This window comes from Theropithecus gelada, chromosome 16 (assembly GCF_003255815.1).
Source record: "Theropithecus gelada isolate Dixy chromosome 16, Tgel_1.0, whole genome shotgun sequence".
In the NCBI taxonomy this organism is placed as follows: domain Eukaryota; kingdom Metazoa; phylum Chordata; class Mammalia; order Primates; family Cercopithecidae; genus Theropithecus; species Theropithecus gelada.
In genome coordinates this window covers 65320883-65338846 of record NC_037684.1, presented here as the reverse complement: position 1 = coordinate 65338846, position 17964 = coordinate 65320883, and the positions used below count along the sequence as shown (strand labels likewise).

At 48.8% G+C, this 17964-nt stretch overlaps 1 protein-coding gene across 1 annotated transcript in view; it reads right to left on the bottom strand.

Moving 5' to 3' along the window:
- Nucleotides 1-17622, bottom strand: part of NTN1 (netrin 1) — a 228318-nt gene extending 210696 nt beyond the window's left edge. Inside the window, exons 1-2 of the mRNA XM_025362550.1 lie at nucleotides 17585-17622; nucleotides 15781-16861 (exon numbers count right to left, since the gene is read on the bottom strand). Of these exons, the coding sequence (XP_025218335.1) occupies nucleotides 15781-16798 (1018 nt within the window). The 5' untranslated portion in view covers nucleotides 16799-16861; nucleotides 17585-17622. The remainder of the gene's footprint in view (nucleotides 1-15780; nucleotides 16862-17584) is intronic.
- Between the last annotated feature and the right edge of the window lie 342 nt (nucleotides 17623-17964).

Genomic DNA, 17964 nt, shown 5'->3' with positions numbered 1-17964 from the left:
GTTAACATAATACTTAAGCATTTAATAAATATGGCATCTCAAATCAGTGACAAAAAATGATATTTCTCAATAGTTGTCACTGAATAACTGGCTAAATATTTGATGGAAAAAAACGGATATCCTTACCTCACACCATATGTCACAATTAATTCCAGATGTGTGAAAGATTAAAATATATGACTTTGAGTTCTGGCAACAAGGTGGACTGAGGTAATGCAGAACCCCTACCACTGCAAGCATCTAGAAATACTAGATGAAATGTAAGTTTAAAAAATATTTAATGAATAGCAGATCTCATAAGAAATAAAAGGAAATCCCCAGGTGCTAGAGGAAAGAAAAATCTGAAAGCCAAAGTGTTAGAGAAACCCTGAGACCCCAGTGATCATGAGGTGTGTGGGAGGAGGGAGGGAACAGCAAAGAGGATAGAGAAAGGGGAAAGAGAGACTGATTATTAGACCTGGAAACAGGCTTTAATGCCCTGAGCTTAGGTTTTAGCACCCACACACAGACTAGAGATGAGGTCTCAGGTCTTACAAGCCCAGGAGTTGCAAATGGGACCCCTGCTTTCTTTATCAAATATTTAATGAGCACCTACTTATGCCAGGCCCCCTGTGAACAAAAGAGAATTCCTGGTCTTATGTACCTTAACATTCCAACAAGTGATAGAAAGGAACAAATGGGAGGAGGGGGAAACAGTTAATAACATAATAAATAAGTAAATTAAATAGTGTGTTAGGTGGTATGAGTGTTATGGGGAAAAGTAGTTAGTAGGGGAGGATAAGGGTGATCTCAGGGGTGTGTGTGTGCGTGACAGAGAAAGAGAGAGAGGAAAGAGAAAGAGAGAGAGACAGAGAGAGAGTCAGATAGACACAAATAGGGGAAAGGTTTGCATTATAATTAGAATAGTCTGGGTAAGCCTCACTGAAATGATATTTGACGAACCTATGGAGGTTCGTCATATTTTTGAAGGAACCTATGGAGTCATCTATTTGCATATCTGGCCTATCTCAAGCCCAGAGTCAGCTGCTATACCAGGGCTACAAGATGTGTACCCACTAACAGCAAAGAGGCCTGGGCGCTGGAACGGAGTGAGTGAGCAGGAAAGTGCTAGGAGATGAGAATAGAGAGGAAGCAGGGGCCAGACCACACAGGGCTTTGCAACCATTGTAAGTGTTCTGGGTGTTCCTCTGGGTGAACAGGGAACTAATACACAGGCAGTTACCTCTGGTTGCTGTGTTAAGAAGAGACCAGGGAGGTTGAGGGACAAAGATAAAGGAAGGGAGACCAGTCAGGAAACTGCAGGTGTAATTGCAGTGGCAAAAAAACCTGGACCTTCCAAATGCCCCCTGGGTCAAAAGGGGACGAAGAATCTTTGTCCATCAGGCTAAGGTGACAGCAAAAGTTTGTCTCTACCCAGAGCTCTGGGTAAAGGGAGAAAAAGCCCTCAGTGAGGGAGAAAAATAAACCCCAGGCCTGGGAAGGTTTAAAGGCCAAGTACATACTCCTCATTTGATATAATAATGTTCAAGATGATTAATTAATGGAAAATTTGGTCCTAGTCCAGTGATATCTCTAGAATGTCTGGCAGAATTAATGCAAAATCATATGGATAGGGGCATTTCCATAACTAACAGCAGTGGGATTTCCACGAAATCCCAAATAAAGATAAGCTCACAGTCAGAAAGTACAAAACACATAAGGAAATCATTCACCATGAGCAAAGGTCAGCAGACAAAACAAGCGAGAGGATCAGTATCCCCAAGAAGTTGAGATCATCCATCAAACTAACAAAGACTACAGGATAAGTTATGTTTAAGACTATTTACAAGGAAATAAGGCTGAGCAAAAGAAACCAGATATTGAAGAGAACATACAGTATGATTTCAATTATATAAAGTTCAAAAATAGGCAAATTAAATCCATTGTTAGAAGTCAAATGGTGGTTACCCTGGGGGCTTGGTGGTTGGGAGGAGCCTTCTGGAAATATTGTATTTCTTCATGTTAGTGCTAGACACAGAGGTGAGCTCACTTTGTGAAAATTCATACACCTGAACATTCATGATTTAAAGAGAGAAGACCAGCTAGCCAACACACTGGAAGGAAAAGAAGGGATAGTCCCATGTCGCCACCCCTGCAAGTGGAAGAGCTGGAGAGTGGAAGGTGGGGAAATTGTCAGTAGGGTTGGAGGGTAGGTCCAAGTGAGGTCCCCCAGTTAGAGCCTGAGCAGTCTTTTGAGGGAACCCCAGTGGAGGGGTAGGGTTGGATAATGTATAATTCAAGTTACAGAGTTGTTTCTGGTTCAGCAGGGAATGGGGTTAGGTGGTTAAGGAAAGACTGAAGAAGTCCTCAGGAAAGCAGTATATTCCACTTGACCTATAGAATATCATTACATGACCTTTGTAACCCAACCCCTCGTTTTACAGGAGAGAACTGAGGCCCAGAGAAGTAAAGAGACTTGTACAAAGTCATCTTTGCTTCCCAGTATTATTAGTTTTCCTGACAGGGAGTATGTAGATTAAAGATAAGTGGCAGGCCAAGCAGGTGACTCATGCCTGTAATCTAAGCACTCTGAGAGGCTGAGGCAGGAGGATTGCTTGAGCCCAGGAGTTCAAGGCTGCAGTGAGACGTGATCACACCACTGTACTCTAACCTGGATGACAGAGCAAGACCCTGTCTCTACAAAAAAAAAAAAAAAAAAGATAAGAGACGACCTGGCCCAGTGGTGAAAAGCAAGCTTCCAGAGCTGCACTGCCTGGATTCTAATTACAGTTCTGCCATCTGCTAGCTGTGTGACCTCAGGCACCTGACCTAACCTCCATGTGACTCAGTTTCTTTGCCTGTAAAACTGTATACAGATATAAATTTGTACAACCACTTTCCACTAAATAGAGAGTTTAACCACTGTCTATCAAAGCTGAACAGGTCAGCTATGGTGGCTCACACCTGTAATCCCAACACTCGGGAAGTCTGAGAGGGAAGGATCCCTTGAGCCCAAGAATTCAAGACCAGCCTGGGTAACATAGCGAGACCCCCGTCTCTACAAACAGTTTTTTTCTTTTTTGAGACAGAGTCTTGCTCTATTGCTCAGGCTGGAGTGGAGTGGCACCATCTTGGCTCACTGCAAACTCCGCCTCCCAGGTTCAAGCAATTCTCATGCCTCAGCCTTCCAAGTAGCTGGAATTATAGGTGCACGGCACCATACCCGGCTAATTTTTGTATTTTTAGTAGAGATGGGGTTTCAACATGTTGGCCAGGCTGGTCTTGAACTCCTGACCTCAGTGATCTGCCTGTCTCAGCCTCCCAAAGTCCTGGAATTACAGGCATGATCCACCATGCCCAACCCTCTACAAATAATGTTTTAAAAATAGCCAAGTGTGGTGATGTGCACCTGTGATCCCAACTACCCAGGAGGCTGAAGCAGGAGGATCGCCTGAGCTCAGGAAGCTGGATGACAAGAGGCTGGGTGACAGAGACCTTGTCTCAAAAAATGTTATAAATAAAAGTGGGCCAGGCACGGTGGCTCAGCCCTGTAATCTCAGCACTTTGGGAGGCCGAAGCGGGTGGATCACAAGGTCAGGAGATCGAGACCATCCTGGCTAAGATGGTGAAATCCCGTCTCTACTAAAAATACAAAAAACAAAAATTAGCCGGGTGTGGTGGCGGGCGCCTGTAATCCCAGCTACTCGGGAGGCTGAGGCAGGAGAATGGTGTGAACCCAGGAGGTGGAGCTTGCAGTGAGCCAAGATCGCACCACTGCACTCCAGCCTGGACGACAGAGCAAGACTCCGTCTCAAAATAAATAAATAAATAAATAAATAAATAAATAAATAAATAATAAATAAATAAAAATTTAAAAAATAAAAGTGAAACTGAATAGATGCCCAAACCCTAGGACCCAGCAATTCCCCTTCTTGACACACACCCAGTAGAAGTGCATTCAGATGTGCATCAAAAGACATGGACAAGTATGGTCACAGCAGTGCTACTGTTAATAGCCAAAACCTGGGAACAGCCCAAATGCCTGCCATAAGTGCAGTGGAGAAATGCCCTGTGATACATTTATATCACACAATACAGGCCAGCAATGGAAGCTAAGAAACTACTACTACACATGGATGAAGACCACAAATGTAACATGGAGCAAAAGAAGCCGGAATATGATTCCATTTATACCAAGTTCAAAAATAATCAAAATCCATGTATGGTGGGCAGGGGGCGTGGTAACTGGATGGAAGCACAGGTCAGCTTCTGGGTTGCTGGTATGCTCTTGATGGGGGTGCTGGTTATGCAAGTGTGTATATATCATGAATAGTCTTTGCACTGGACACATAATTCATGGGATTTTCTTTACATGTGTTACACTACAATAAAGAAGTTTACTTAAGAATAACAAGGCCAGGCGCCGGTGGCTCACGCCTGTAATCCCAGCACTTTGGGAGGCCGAGGCGGGCGGATCACCTGAGGTCAGGAGTTCGAGACCAGCCTGGCCAACATGGCGAAACCCCGTCTCTACTAAAAATACAAAAATCAGCTGGGCATGGTGGTGCACGCCTGTAATCTCAGCTACTCGGGAGGCTGAGGCAGGAGAATCTCTTGAACGTGGGAGGCGGAGGTTGTAGTGAGCTGAGATCCGGCCACAGCACTCCAGCCTAGGCGACAGAGCGAGACTCCGTCTCAAAAAAAAAAAAAAAAAAAAAGAAAAAAGAATAACAAGCCCTGATAGAGCTATCATGAGGATTAAATGAGGTAATACGTATAAACAGCTTAGAATCGTGCATAAATCTCACTAATAAAGGCTATCTCACTTCGATAAAGGCTATCGAAATGTGTGCTGATAAAATCCCAAGGTGTAGGATCAGAACCCTACCTCTGGGTCTCCTTCCTGTAACCCTCCTCTGAGCCCTCTTTCAAGGCAGAACACCGGGCTCCTCACAATCCCCACCCTACCCAATCTATCAAGGTGGTCTTGAGGTGAGCCCCAGGACACCAAGGCATCAAAGGCATAGACAGCTTAAGTAACTTACCCAAATCCACACTCCTGGTAGAACTGGAATTTAAACCCAGCCAGTCTGAAGTTCTCTCACCATTGCCCTAATACATGTATCTTAGTATTTCACACTTTAGTAGATAGAATGTTGTGCTCTCTGATCTTGACTTAAAACTAAGTAACTAAATACTTTCTTTTCTTTTTTGAGCCAGAGTTTCACGCTTGTTGCCCAGGCTGGAGTGCAATGGTGCGATCTCTGCTCACTGCAATCTCTGCCTCCTGGATTCAAGTAATTCTCCTGCCTCAGCCTCCCAAGTAGCTGGGATTACAGGCATGTGCCACCACGCCCGGCTAATTTTGTATTTTTAGTAGAGACGGGGTTTCTCCATTGGTCAGGCTGGTCTCAAACTCCCAACCTCAGATGATCCGCCTGCCTCAGCCTCCCAAAGTGCTGGGATTACAGGAGTGAACCACCATGCCCGGCCAACTAAGTATTTTCTTTTTTTATTTTTGTAGAGACGGGAGTCTCACTATGCTGCCCAGTCTGATCTCAAACTCCCAGGCTCAAGCAATCCTCCTGCCTCAGCCTCCCAAAGTGCTGGGATTACTGGTGTGAGCTACGGTGCCTGGCCAGAACTAAGTACTTTCTACAGATCAGGAAAATCGCAACTTGACTTTCACTTACACGTGGCTCATTTCTTCCGCAGACATCTTCAATTAAAACAAACAAACAAAAAAACACTCTCTACCCCTCGCTCAAACAATAAACTGAGGTAAGAAATAGGACTGCTCAGCCCCATTCTTCTCTAGCATTTCCGGGTACCAGGATGCAAGTCTGCCCAAAAACATGGTTTAAGAAGGATTGGGCCGGGTGCAGTGGCTCATGCCTATAATCCCAGCACTTTGGGAGGCTGAGGTGGATCACCTAAGGTCAGGAGTTCGAGACCAGCCTGGGTAACATGGTGAAACCCGTCTCTACTAAAAAAAAAAAAAAAAACTAGCCAGGTGTGATGGTGGGCACCTGTAATCCCAGCTACTCAGGAGGCTGAGGCAGAAGAATCACTCGAACCCAGGAGACGGAGGTTGCAGTGAGCTGACACGGTGCCACTGCCCTCCAGCCTTGATGATAGAGTGAGATTCTGACAAAAAAAGAAAAAAAAAAGAAGGATTGATTTCTGTGGATTGGAGCGAGAAGCAATTTCCTTCCTCATGGCAGCTCAGAAGGCCAAGCACTTTCTCACCGTGAATTCTCTCCCGGTTCTGAACTATAGAGTGAGACAGGGCTGGGTGTGGGAATAAAGAGTTGGCTGAGATCGACCTGCCCACCTCTGAGGTCTGGCTTCGGGAAGAGGAAAACAAGCTGGCCAAAGGGCTGAGGGCAGGGGGGACGGCCGTGTCCAACAGCTCTGCGCTGGGGCCGCCCAATCCAAAGGTACTTTCATGTTTCAGATGCCAAATTCTGTATCTGTAAACACAATGTGTTTTCTTTTTCATGCTGGGATTGGAACTACTCTTGTTCGGCACTTTCCGCACCAGCCCAAACGTAAGCAGAGCACTGAGGGCAGTGGTTTGTGACGGAGATGAGTCCTTGTCCCTCAATACCACACAGACGTGGTTCTGAGTGGAAGGAACGACCTTCAGGTGTGAGAAGCCCCAGGAAGCCTCAGGCACCAGGGTCCTGGCCCAGGTTGGGGCATAATTTCTTTTGAGTGTAGGGGTAGTGATAAGCTTTTGTTTCAAAATCCAAGGCAGTTCTGGAGGACCTTCCCAGAAACGTCAGGGCGGACATTCCGGGGGGCACCCCTCTTTTCAGGGAACCATGGTCTCTCCAATTCTTGGCATGGGAGAAAACAAAAACACTACAACAGAACAAATGCAGAAGGAAAATGTGATGTGGACTAAAATCCAATCCTTCCACGGTACAGGAGCCAAATCCAAAATGCGCTTCCTCTCAAGACCCTCGGCCCCTCCCTGCGCCCCAGACACTCAGCAAAATGCCTCACTCGGGGCACCCGCCCGCGTTCAGGGTTAGCGCAAGTGGACACATCTGCACCTTCTCACGTGCACAGCCTCCTCGATGGAAACATATTTCACCTGCAGGAAGGGCATCTCCTTCACATTTCTTTTCTTTTTTTTTTTTTTTTTTTGTTTTTGAGACACTGTATCGCCCAGGCTGGAGTGCAGTGGCATGATCTCGACTCACTGCAATCTCAGCCTCCCGGGTTCAAGAGATTCTCCTGCCTCAGCCTCTGAGTAGCTAGGATTACAGGTGTGGGCCACCACGCCAGGCTAGTTTTGTTTTTGTTTTTGTATTTTTAGTAGAGATGGGGTTTCACCACGTTGGCCAGGCTGGTCTCGAACTCCCAACCTCCAATGATCTGCCTGCTTCAACCTCCCAAAGTGCTAGGATTACAGATGTGAGCCACCGCACCTGGTCTACTTTACATTTCCTTACATGCCAAGACCAAACAGAGCCACCTGAACAGTAAACGCTCCAGAAATGTCCATGTATACAAAGCACTTCTCTCTCTGCAGGTTGGAGAAGGGAAAGGGGAAGGTCTTCAGAAGGGGACCAAAAATGGCTGGCAAATAGCTTTCAGTTCATGGGCTAATTCTGCCTAAGGAGTTAGTTATATTGAGGAGTCTAATATTATAAGATCATTTCTGGACTTCGGAGGAAAGTATGCTGCAATTGATTGCCAACGTCTGCCCTGGTTTTAGAATGCGGGAGTGGTGGTGCATTTATTTGCTGGGTAGTCACCACGGCCACCCCAAGCAGAAACAGACGAAATCAGAAGCCCTGACAATGGCAATCAAGCAGGCAGGAAGTGTCCCTCACTTGGGGACTTCAAATATGGAATGCAGCACAGCATACAGGCCCTCAGGAAACTCAGAGATCTATCTCATTTCCTTATATAGGACTCAGTTATTTAAAGCCAGCCCCTTTACAGGTCCCTGTAGTCCTCCAGATTGTCTTACTTAAGTGTGGAGTCTCTGGAATGTGTGAAAATTGGACACGACAACCAATAATCTCTCTTATCTTTAGGCAGAAAAAGACACGGGAAAAATCTAGAAAATCTAGCAATAGCACCAGCCAGGAGGGGGCACGGATGGGCCCCCAACTAAAATATGACCATGTGCACAGAGAGCTGAGACCTCATATGGACCAGTCCTGAATCCTCCAGGGAGACAGACTTCTGGCACCTTCCTCATCAAGGCACTAGCTGAGTTGGGAAGTGAACTGGAGTGTTACTTTCTGCTTTTAAAGTTCTCACCCAACAAATCTACTTGAACCCTTTAAATAACCCAGAGGTCTACTATGGTTACAGAACCATCTTTCTTCTTTTTTTTTCTTTTCTTTTTTTTCTGAGTCTTGCTCTGTCACCCAGGCTGGAGTGCAGTGGTGCGATCTCGGCTCACTGCAACCTCTGCCTCTCGGGTTCAAGCAATTCTCCTGCCTCAGCCTCCCAAGTAGCTGGGATTACAGGCACACACCACCACGCCTGACTAATTTTTGTATTTTTAGTAGAGAAGTGGTTTCACCATGTTGGTCAGGCTGGTCTCGAACTCCTGATCTCATGATCCACCTGCCTCGGCCTCCCAAAGTGCTGGGTTTACAGGTGTGAGCTACTGCACCCAACCACAGAATCATCTTTCCTCTAGGTCTTCTTCACATGCACCAGTGCACTGCAGTGTGAATTCATTTCACCCTAACTGTAGTTAGTACACTAATCCCAATGACAGAAGGACGGGGGATTGCTGGGGGTGGCCCAGACACAGGCAAGGATGGAGCACAGCTTTCTATTGCTTGGCAGTACTCCTAAACCATAGGTACCCTTTTCCCCCTTGGAGGGTATCTTCCTTCGTGCTCTGAGTGCCAGCAGCTGCCTCTGATAGAACTGTCCATTGTGGAAGAGGCTTGGGGCAGGAACTTAAGCTCTGGGAGAAAAAGAAACGGGTCTGATGGGAGACATTCTGCCTCTCATCAATCACATGGCCACAGTCCCTTCTCTCCATCAGAGGGGAGAACTGGCACAAAATAATGTATTTGAGGCTGAATACACACGTAGCCAAGGCCTCCCAGGAGCTGGGGATGAAGAGGGAGCCATATCTCTATAGGCAAAGACTGACAATTGGAATGGGTCTCTGCCTTTTGACGTGGGGGGAAATTCACATAAATTGTGTTAACTTTTTTTTTTTTTTTTTTTTTTTTTGAGATGGAATCTCGCTCTGTTGCCAGGCTAGAGTGCAGTGGGGCAATCTCAGCTCATCGCAACCTCCGAGTCCCTGGTTCGAGCGATTCTCCTGACTCAGCCTCCCCGAGTAGCTGGGATTACAGGCACGCGCCACCACACCCAGCTAATTTTTGTATTTTTAGTAGATACGGGATTTCACCATGTTGGCCAGGATGGTCTCCATCTTCTGATCTCACGATCTGCCCATCTCGGCCTCCCAAAGTGTGGGATTACAGGCGTGAGCCACCGTGCCCAACCAATGATGTAACTTTTAAAAGGCAAATTAAAATCTACTTCTTACTTTACAACAGGGATCCATTTTTGGAGTAAGGAGGCAAGAATGCAATACTGAACTCACTAAGTTGTGCTACGCAAGTCAAACCTCATGAGAGCAGATAGCTTTGAGGTGAACGTCCGTGTCCAGAGGACTGGCCCAGGCAGCTCACTTTCTTTCAAGCACTATTCAGAACAACCGTCCCTCCGAGTTGGCTATAATAGGACACGGCTTTTATGTGATCAGGCTTCCAAACAAACGCTCCCGATACCCCCTGCTCTCTCTGTATGCAACAGTGTCACAGAATAAGCCAAGATGTGCCCTGCAGACTTATCCACACTTAGTCCCGTTTGTGTAAAAGCTGCCCTTTGGTGGCCAGGACATCTGTTTTTGAAAAGCTTCCGTTCCTTGTGGCAATCTGATTAATTGAAACAAAGCACAGATAAAGCACCTAGGACAATGCCTGGCACTCAGTAGGAGTTTGTGGTCTGTCTTCAGGACGCAACCCCACAACCACCTTCGACGGACATTTTAAACTCCGCAGCTCCCAGGCCACCCAGACCAACACCATGCCTTCTGAGCCTGCAGAGACCACAAGGGATTCCAGACGACAGGCAAAATGCTGTGGGCTGCTCTACAAGTATCAGGCTTAAGTCCTGAGCATTTCAAAAGCCCTCCGAGACCTCCCGTCTCCCTATAATGAAAGGCACTGCAGAAACCCAAGGTATGATTAACACTTCTGAAAGGATGAAAAAAAAAATCCTGGCTCACAAAATATCCGTATTTGTGCATCCGTAGATAAGGCTGTTTTATAATCCAGTTCCCCAGAGAGTCATTTATTTTGGTAAAGGCGGTGTGCATCGCAGACACGGTAGAAGCCATCAAGATAACACGAGCAACAATCCAGTGGACTTTTGAAGTGTAAACATAAAAGTCTATTAAGAATACAATGTTGGTTTAATCCCAAGACAAAAAATTTACTTAATGAAAAGCACAACTCATCTCAAGAAGGAAATATCGATAGCAGCTGTGAGCAGAAAATGAGGGGATTCCTTCCCGGGAACATCTGAATTTCAACCCACTGCCTTTCCAATATTTACTCTGGACATAAAGTCTCAAATACTTTTCCGAGGATCTCATTTTTCTACGGGAGGAGGAGGTCAGAGAGAAGACTGCGCAGGGCTAACAGAGAGCGCAGCAGAGCCTGGAAACACGCAGACCCACCCCAGAAGCTCTCCCTGACAAACCTGTCTCCCCGCTCTGGGTGGACCAGGGAGCGGCCGCCTTGCCTGGAGGTCCCCGGTCACCAGGTGCTAATGAGGACCCCAGCAGAGAACCTCACTCACGACAGCCCTGTGCCACTGACTCATGTCAACTGTACCTAGCAGCACCACACCAGTGGCCGGGACACACCATCCCCCATCCACCTCCTCTCTTTGGCAACAATACTTTTAGCCACTTCCTGGATTTTTTCAATACATTCTGGTGAAGCAAAGGGATGGTGAACACTAGGGTGAAAAGAGAAGGCCTTTTTTTTTTTTTTTTTTTTTTTTTTGCAGACAGAGTCTCACCAGGGCTGGAGTGCAGTGGCGCGATCTCAGCTCACTGCAACCTCCGTCCCCTAGGTTCAAGCGATTCTCCTGCCTCAGCCTCCCTAGTAGCTAGGATTACAGGCACCCGCCACTATGCCCAGCTAATTTTTTGTATTTTTAGTAGAGACCGGGTTTCACCATGTTGGCCAGGCTGGCCAGCTTCACCACCTTTGAGGGAGATCACAGGCCCTGAAATCAAGAAAGACTAGGCCATCAGCAACACCTGTGGATGTCAAGAACCCCCAGGAAAGTATCTAAACCCTCTTATTTCATAGTCCCAGCTCCCAGCTCCCAGCTCCCAGCAAGCCTGATGGCTAAAAGAAAACTTCTTATATACAACTTCATGTTAAGTATGTATGAATATAATATAACAAAATGTAATAAATATAATGTGATGTAAAATAGATAATGCAACACAACTAGGGAACCATGCCCAGCTCTAGCAAGAAGTAATAGGTGTGCCAGCTCTTCTCCTACACATGGATGTATCGCTGCCATTCATTCATTCATCCATTCTTCCATCCACCCATCCATTCATTCTATGGCAAAGCAGCACAGTGGATGCAACAAAACAAAGCACAAACGTCAGGCTGGAGTCCCAGCTCCACCATCCAGTAGCTATGTGACTCTGGGTAAACCATCTAAGGTCTCTAGGCCATGGTTTCCTCATCTCTAAAAGAAATACAATCACAGTCCCTATAATTAATATAGTCACAGTGATTAAATGTCTAAATTAATGTGAGTGCTTGGCAAAGAGTAAGTCCTCCAAGGTTAATCATAATGACAATAATCATAATAATTACTATAACTATTGAAAACGTTCACTCATCTATAGCTATGTGCCAGGCTCTGGACTAAGCAGCAAATAATTTTAGCCTTCTGATTTTTGCAAGAATCTTTAGTGGGGCATCGGATTTCTCACAGCAACACCTCCAATATAACCTCCCCCTCTTGCCAGGGATGAATGAGGGTGGACGGAAGCACCAGAGCTACTGACAGCATGAGGACATGCCCCCGACCCCCAACCCAAAGCTATGTTTAAACAATTACGAGCATTATGTTGCGGGTACCTACGACTATAAGAGGCCAACCCAGCACGGTGCTTGTCTTGCAGAGACATCTTTTACGTGGGTTTTGGGTTACAGCTGGGCAATGCAACGCCACAGAGTGAGTCGCAAAACAAGTTTTCATAAGTTCGACCTGTCACAAGCCAGGCACAGGCTCATGCTGACAACTCCACAGTAAGATTAAACAGCATGCTTCGTCAGGCACTAAATGCTAACACAGCTCCGACGTCAGGGGGACAATGATTAAAACTGATGTCAATAATTTATGAAACACAATATGGTCTTCAGATGCTCTTTTGAAAAAAGGGAAGGGCAGGGAGGGGGGAAAGGGGCCTAGCAACCCAGGTGGTTTAAAACTCTTCATGCATTTTGCCTTGAATGTACACACACCCCCACCATGCATGGGTACTTCTTTACACAATGAATGTGAATGCACATGTGTATAAAAGCATGTGAACACTGCCGATACATATGGGCGGAAGACAGTATTTAGTTATTCCACTGAGAGCTGTCAAGGCTGTAACGTTATACATAGTCTTGTCTTCCATATTGTTTTGAGGGTTGTTTCTTTCCCCCCTCCGGAAGAAATCCAAAATTGCATTTAAAATATAACTGGGCTTTACGAAAGTTCACATTTTATTCCATAGGGAGCTTGACTTTGAAACAACACCAAAAAGAAAACTGGACCAAAGAAAACATACAGACATGTGCATTTCTTAGTCATCTATAAGGACCATGGCCCTAGGTTGAAGGACTGTTCAGTCAAATGATAATATTGGTAAATTAGTAAATGTTAGGGGGTTTTCGTTGTGGGGGGTGGGAGGGCGCAGGGTTAACCTAGGGAAGGTTACCATTTCAATTTATTATAAATCATGTATCATTATTTTATAAAAGCAAAGACCGAATAGCACAGTAATAGGCCCACTGTTATTAAGACTGATTACGGGAATTTAAAAATATATACTTCTTGACTTTGACGTAGTTGTAAATACTCTGGGTAGCTTGGCTTTGTATGTCCACAGTGTGAAATTCACAAGAAGAGATTATGTTGGGAGGAAAATCTGAGCCTCTGATAGTCCAAAGTTACTTTTGAAGGATTTATTAATGCTTTTTCCTAGCACCGTGCCCTTTAGTATCTCAGAACACCTGTCAAATACTAATTCATTCGCATATCTCCACTACAGGGCCTTTTCATAAAATGCTCGACCTTTCATTGTAAATCACCCCTAAATTGTCCTTGCTGTCTTTCTCTTTTACAGAATGATGGAAAAATCACTAAGACTTCAATTAAGACTTTATGGGAACTTCAATCTGATGTTCCTAGCTACATCTACAAGGTATCAGAACATCTATTCAAAAAGGAAACTATAAATAACTTTAACATAGTTCAATTGGCTTTGCTTTTATGAGATGACTGAATAATTGGCAAGATTTAAAGATACTTTAACTGCTGGGACTTAAAATAACTTCAGTAAAACCCAGAAAAATATTGTTAGCCAATCATTTGTCATGTAGATTATGTACTTATTAAGCCTAATTAAACTTTTTGAACAAAAACGGTTACTAATTACATTAGTTAATATGTTGATTGCTCAATTTAGCCAATAAAAAGAAAAAAGGTCAATCCAATTTGTGTGCATAGTTAGTGTTTTGGTCAAGAGACAAAATCCTAAACTGTAGAGATTATTTCAAGGGCATGACCATCATGATAACAAACGCAGGTTACGTGTCCACATCCAAAGTGACAGCAAGACCTGGGGGTGGATGGTGAATCTGAACAATACCAACGCTAAGACAAATCTTCAAGCCAGTGAAATTTCACCACCGCATCAAGCTTATTCGCCTAAATGTATTCACTTGCGTTTGTCCAATTAGACCCTGCTGGTGACAAGACAAAGTTATCTTTCATATGCACATACAAACTAAAACTGATAGCAAAACCCTGGGAATCCCTTTAAATGTCAATAAAGGGCTTTTACGCACAAAGGGAAGAAAAGAAAAGAGGAAGGAGGGGGAAAAGAAGAGATGGGAAAAACCAACATTTCTGAGGGAATTGAGCAGATCAAAGGAATTTTATTCTAGAAGACCACTAAGTCGGAGTGTAACTACTCTCCTCTCTCTCTCTCACTCTCTGCGAAATCTTGAAAAGTGTCTTCAGACTAGTTCTGATCCTTAAAAGAAAGAGGACACACAATTAGGTCTGCAAGAGCAGAACACGAGTGTAAAAATGGAGGCCTCCCGTGCAACAGGAGGCGGGAGGCCCAGCGTCTTCAGACCAGGACGTCTGACTGGGCCTCTGCGGCGACCCGGCCCTCCAAGACATGTTTTCCATTCCCTTGCTCAAAACTCTGCATCCACAGTCATGAGGCACAAACTATTCGACAACAACATGACACAATTAATCAGAACCAGATCTCAAAACGTGTGTTTGTGGGGACCAGCAAACTTTGAAATGTGCCTCAGAGGGCAAAGCAATGGAAGAGCCTCACACTGGCTGTTTGAGATGGGGAGAGGGAGAGGAAAAATCTGTACGTTCATAAAGGATGCACACCAAATGGGACATTTACAGACTAAACAATTTCCACTGAAATAAATGTGGGATTTGGAGCTTTGCTTCCCATACTGAAAAAAGTAAGGCGTAGTCTTGCTATCTCCCCTCACCCTTTTTCTTTCCTTTTTTTCTTTCTTCCTTTTTCTTTTTTTTTTCTTTTTTCTGGGGGAAACTGATTCCTGAGAGCTTCTGCAGCAGCGAAGTTGTCCAATTCAGAAGCAGAACGTATCCTTCTTAAGCCTCATTTCTGACCCAGCAGTATTTACCCGGTTTTGTCAGATTTCTCTTTCAGGAAATGAAACCCTATTTAAACAGTGAGAAGCTGGACCCTTAGTTAATTCAAAACTGTTTAATTTCACCAAAGCCTGAAGCTAACAAAAAAAAAACCTGGTATACTTTTTTAGACTAAAATTGAATTCATTCAAAATAATTACTGAACGCTCCTTGGTAATCGGTAGATAGTAATTAATTGAAATCACATCACTCTTCTTTTGCTAACACAAACACGCTGTTCAAAAGAGAGACAACAAAATAGTTTCAAATCATGAAGACAAATGGAGGGCAGGAATGATACTCGTCGGGCATCGAACTGACCCCAAACCGCAAATAGTTCTTTGCCATCTCCCAAGGGATTTGTAGATGTGGAGTTGGAACTTCCCGGGAACAGGGCCGGGGTCCCCAACCGCGAGCCCAGCTGCAGCCTTGGGAAAGGGGGGTGGGTGGAGGTGAATCACAGCGTCCAACCCAACGAGGGGGAAGGCAATGAATGTTTGCGTTTGGATCCAGGGTCAGCGGAGACCTGTCTGCAAATGTTCTGCCAAACCCCCTCCCGGGAACATTTCTCCTGCTGCTTCTTGGCTTCGCAGAGAGCACTGGGCCCAAATTCGGGCGTCCACCACGAGGGCCACGCCAGCGAGTGAACCTGCTTTCAGCCCTCCCGGGTCCCGGGCATCCGCGAATGCGCCTCCCCCCAGTTCCCACGACCCGCGCTCCTAAGAACCCGCCGCTGCGAGGCCCAGCACCTCCCGCCCGCGCCCCCACCCGCCGCCGGCTCCGCCGCCGCACCCCACTCACCCACGCACTCGTTGGCTTCGCGGGCCGTGGCGCGCTGCCAGGGCCGGTCGTAGTGGAAGGGCTTACAGCGGTCGCATTCCGGGCCGGCCGTGTTGTGCCTGCAGTCGCACACCAGGCTATCGTCGCGGTCGCGCACGCAGCGGGCCGCGTGGCCGTTGCACTTGCACCGGCCGCCCACCTGCAGGTCGGACACCGCGTAGAAGTACGAGTCGCGCGCCAGCTCCGAGTCGTCCTCGTTCTCATCGCCGAACGTGTGCAGGCGGCTGAAGGCCACGCGAATGTCGGTGGCCGTGACCCAGTCCTGCAGCACGGGCGAGTTGTCGAAGTCGTGCGCCGAGGGCCGCCCGTCCAGCGTGCTGAAGGCGATGAGGCCGCCCGAGAGCGGGCGCATGTCGGTGTGCGAGTCGGTGCACACGGCCTCCTGCTCATTCTGCTTGGTGATGGGCGCGCGGTGCGGCCGGTTGTACATCTTGCGGCACTGCGTGGAGTAGAACTGGAAGGGCACCCACGTGCGCCCGTAGTCCATGGACTTGTAGATGGCCATGGACTCGGGCCGCGGCGAGCAGAACTGCAGGCTCACGTAGGTCACTTCGAACTTCTTGCCGAGGGACAGTGTGAGCGTGACGTTGTGCGGGAACTGCAGGTAGTTCTCGGACTGCCAGCACGTCAGGTTGTGCGGGTTGTTGAGGTCGGTGAGGAAGGCGGGTGGGTGCGCCTTCTTGGGGTCGGACGCGTTGCAGAGGTGGCACGAGCGCAGCCGCTCCTCGCCGCGCTCGCTCACCACGCAGTAGCGCGCCGGGGGCCGGCCGCAGGTGCTGGACACGCGCACGTCCTTGCCGAAGGCCGCATTGACAAAGTCCGGGATGCAGCGGCGCGGGTGGCCGTTCTCGTCCGAGCAGGGGTCGGGCTGCGCCGCCTGGCCCGCGAACATGCTGAGCCCGGGCCCGCCGCGCACCGCGCCCACCAGGCACGACACCGCCGCCAGCGCCGCCAGCGCCTCCCACACTGCGCGCATCATGCTGCGTCCAGCTTGCCCCGGCCCTGCCGCGCCGAGGATCGGTCCGCCTGCCGCAGAAGGCGCCTGCGGAGAGAAGAGAGCTGCGCTCAGCCAGCCGGCCCCGCGCCCTCCAGTTCTCGGCGGGGTGGCGAGCGGGGATGCGGGCGAACGCCCGGCTTCCTGGGCACCCACCCCGCAGCCGACTGCCCGCCTCTCTCCCACAAAGTCCCGCGGGCGGCGAGGCCGGGGCCCTCCAAGCCCGCACCGCTCGCGCCCCTTCTTCCCCGCCCGGCGGGAGAACGCTCTGCTTCCCCGCCACCGCCGCCTCCACGCCGCCCGAGGGGCATGCCTGAGCCGATCTCACCGTCCGCAGCCAGCCCGCCTCGCACCCCAAGTTTCGGGCGCAGGAGAGCTGGGGGACCCCGACTCCGGACGGCCCGCGTCCCTTCCTCTCGCAGCCCGGGGTCCCTCTCAGATGCCCCCTGATCGCGTCCCCACTGGAAAGTCCGCGTTGGGGACTTTACCTCTGGAGGGGGCAAAAGAGAAAGAAAAGTTTGCCTGGCCCCGCCGGGGAGCCCGCGCGCCGGTCGCCGGAGAGCCTCTCGCTCGCTGCTAGCAGGCGCGTCCCGCCTCAGCGCGGGCTTGCCAGCTCCATGCCCGGCGCGGCCGCCGCTGCCCCAGCCCCGGCCCCGGCCCCGCCGCCGCCGCCGCCTCTCTCGCCCGAGTGACTACGCGGCCGCCCGGCTCCCGCCGCTCCCGCCGCGCTCGGAGTGCTGCCCTGCCCGCGCCCCGGGCGCACACACTCACGCTGGCCGGCGCGCACTCACACACACGCGCGCTCGCCCCCGAAGGCTCCGCCGCAGCCGCCGCCGCCGCCACTCGCGCTGGGAGTGAGGGGCGGAGGGGAGCGCGGGGGCGGGGGGCGGGGCCGCCGGGCGGGGCGCCGGCCAATAACGTCCGCGAGCTGCCGCCAGCTCCGAGCAAAGTTTTCACCCCGGGAAAGAAGAAAGTTAAAGAGAACCCGCTCGGGACGCCCAAGAGGGAGAGCACGGGCGGGTGGGAACCCGGGAGCCCGAGAAAGAACAGCAGAGACAAAGAGAAAGCGAGGAGAGAGCCCGGGGAAACCCCGGAGAGGGGGCTGGGCCGGGCCGGGCGCGCACCCCGTGGGGGAGGAGGGGCCGCCGAGG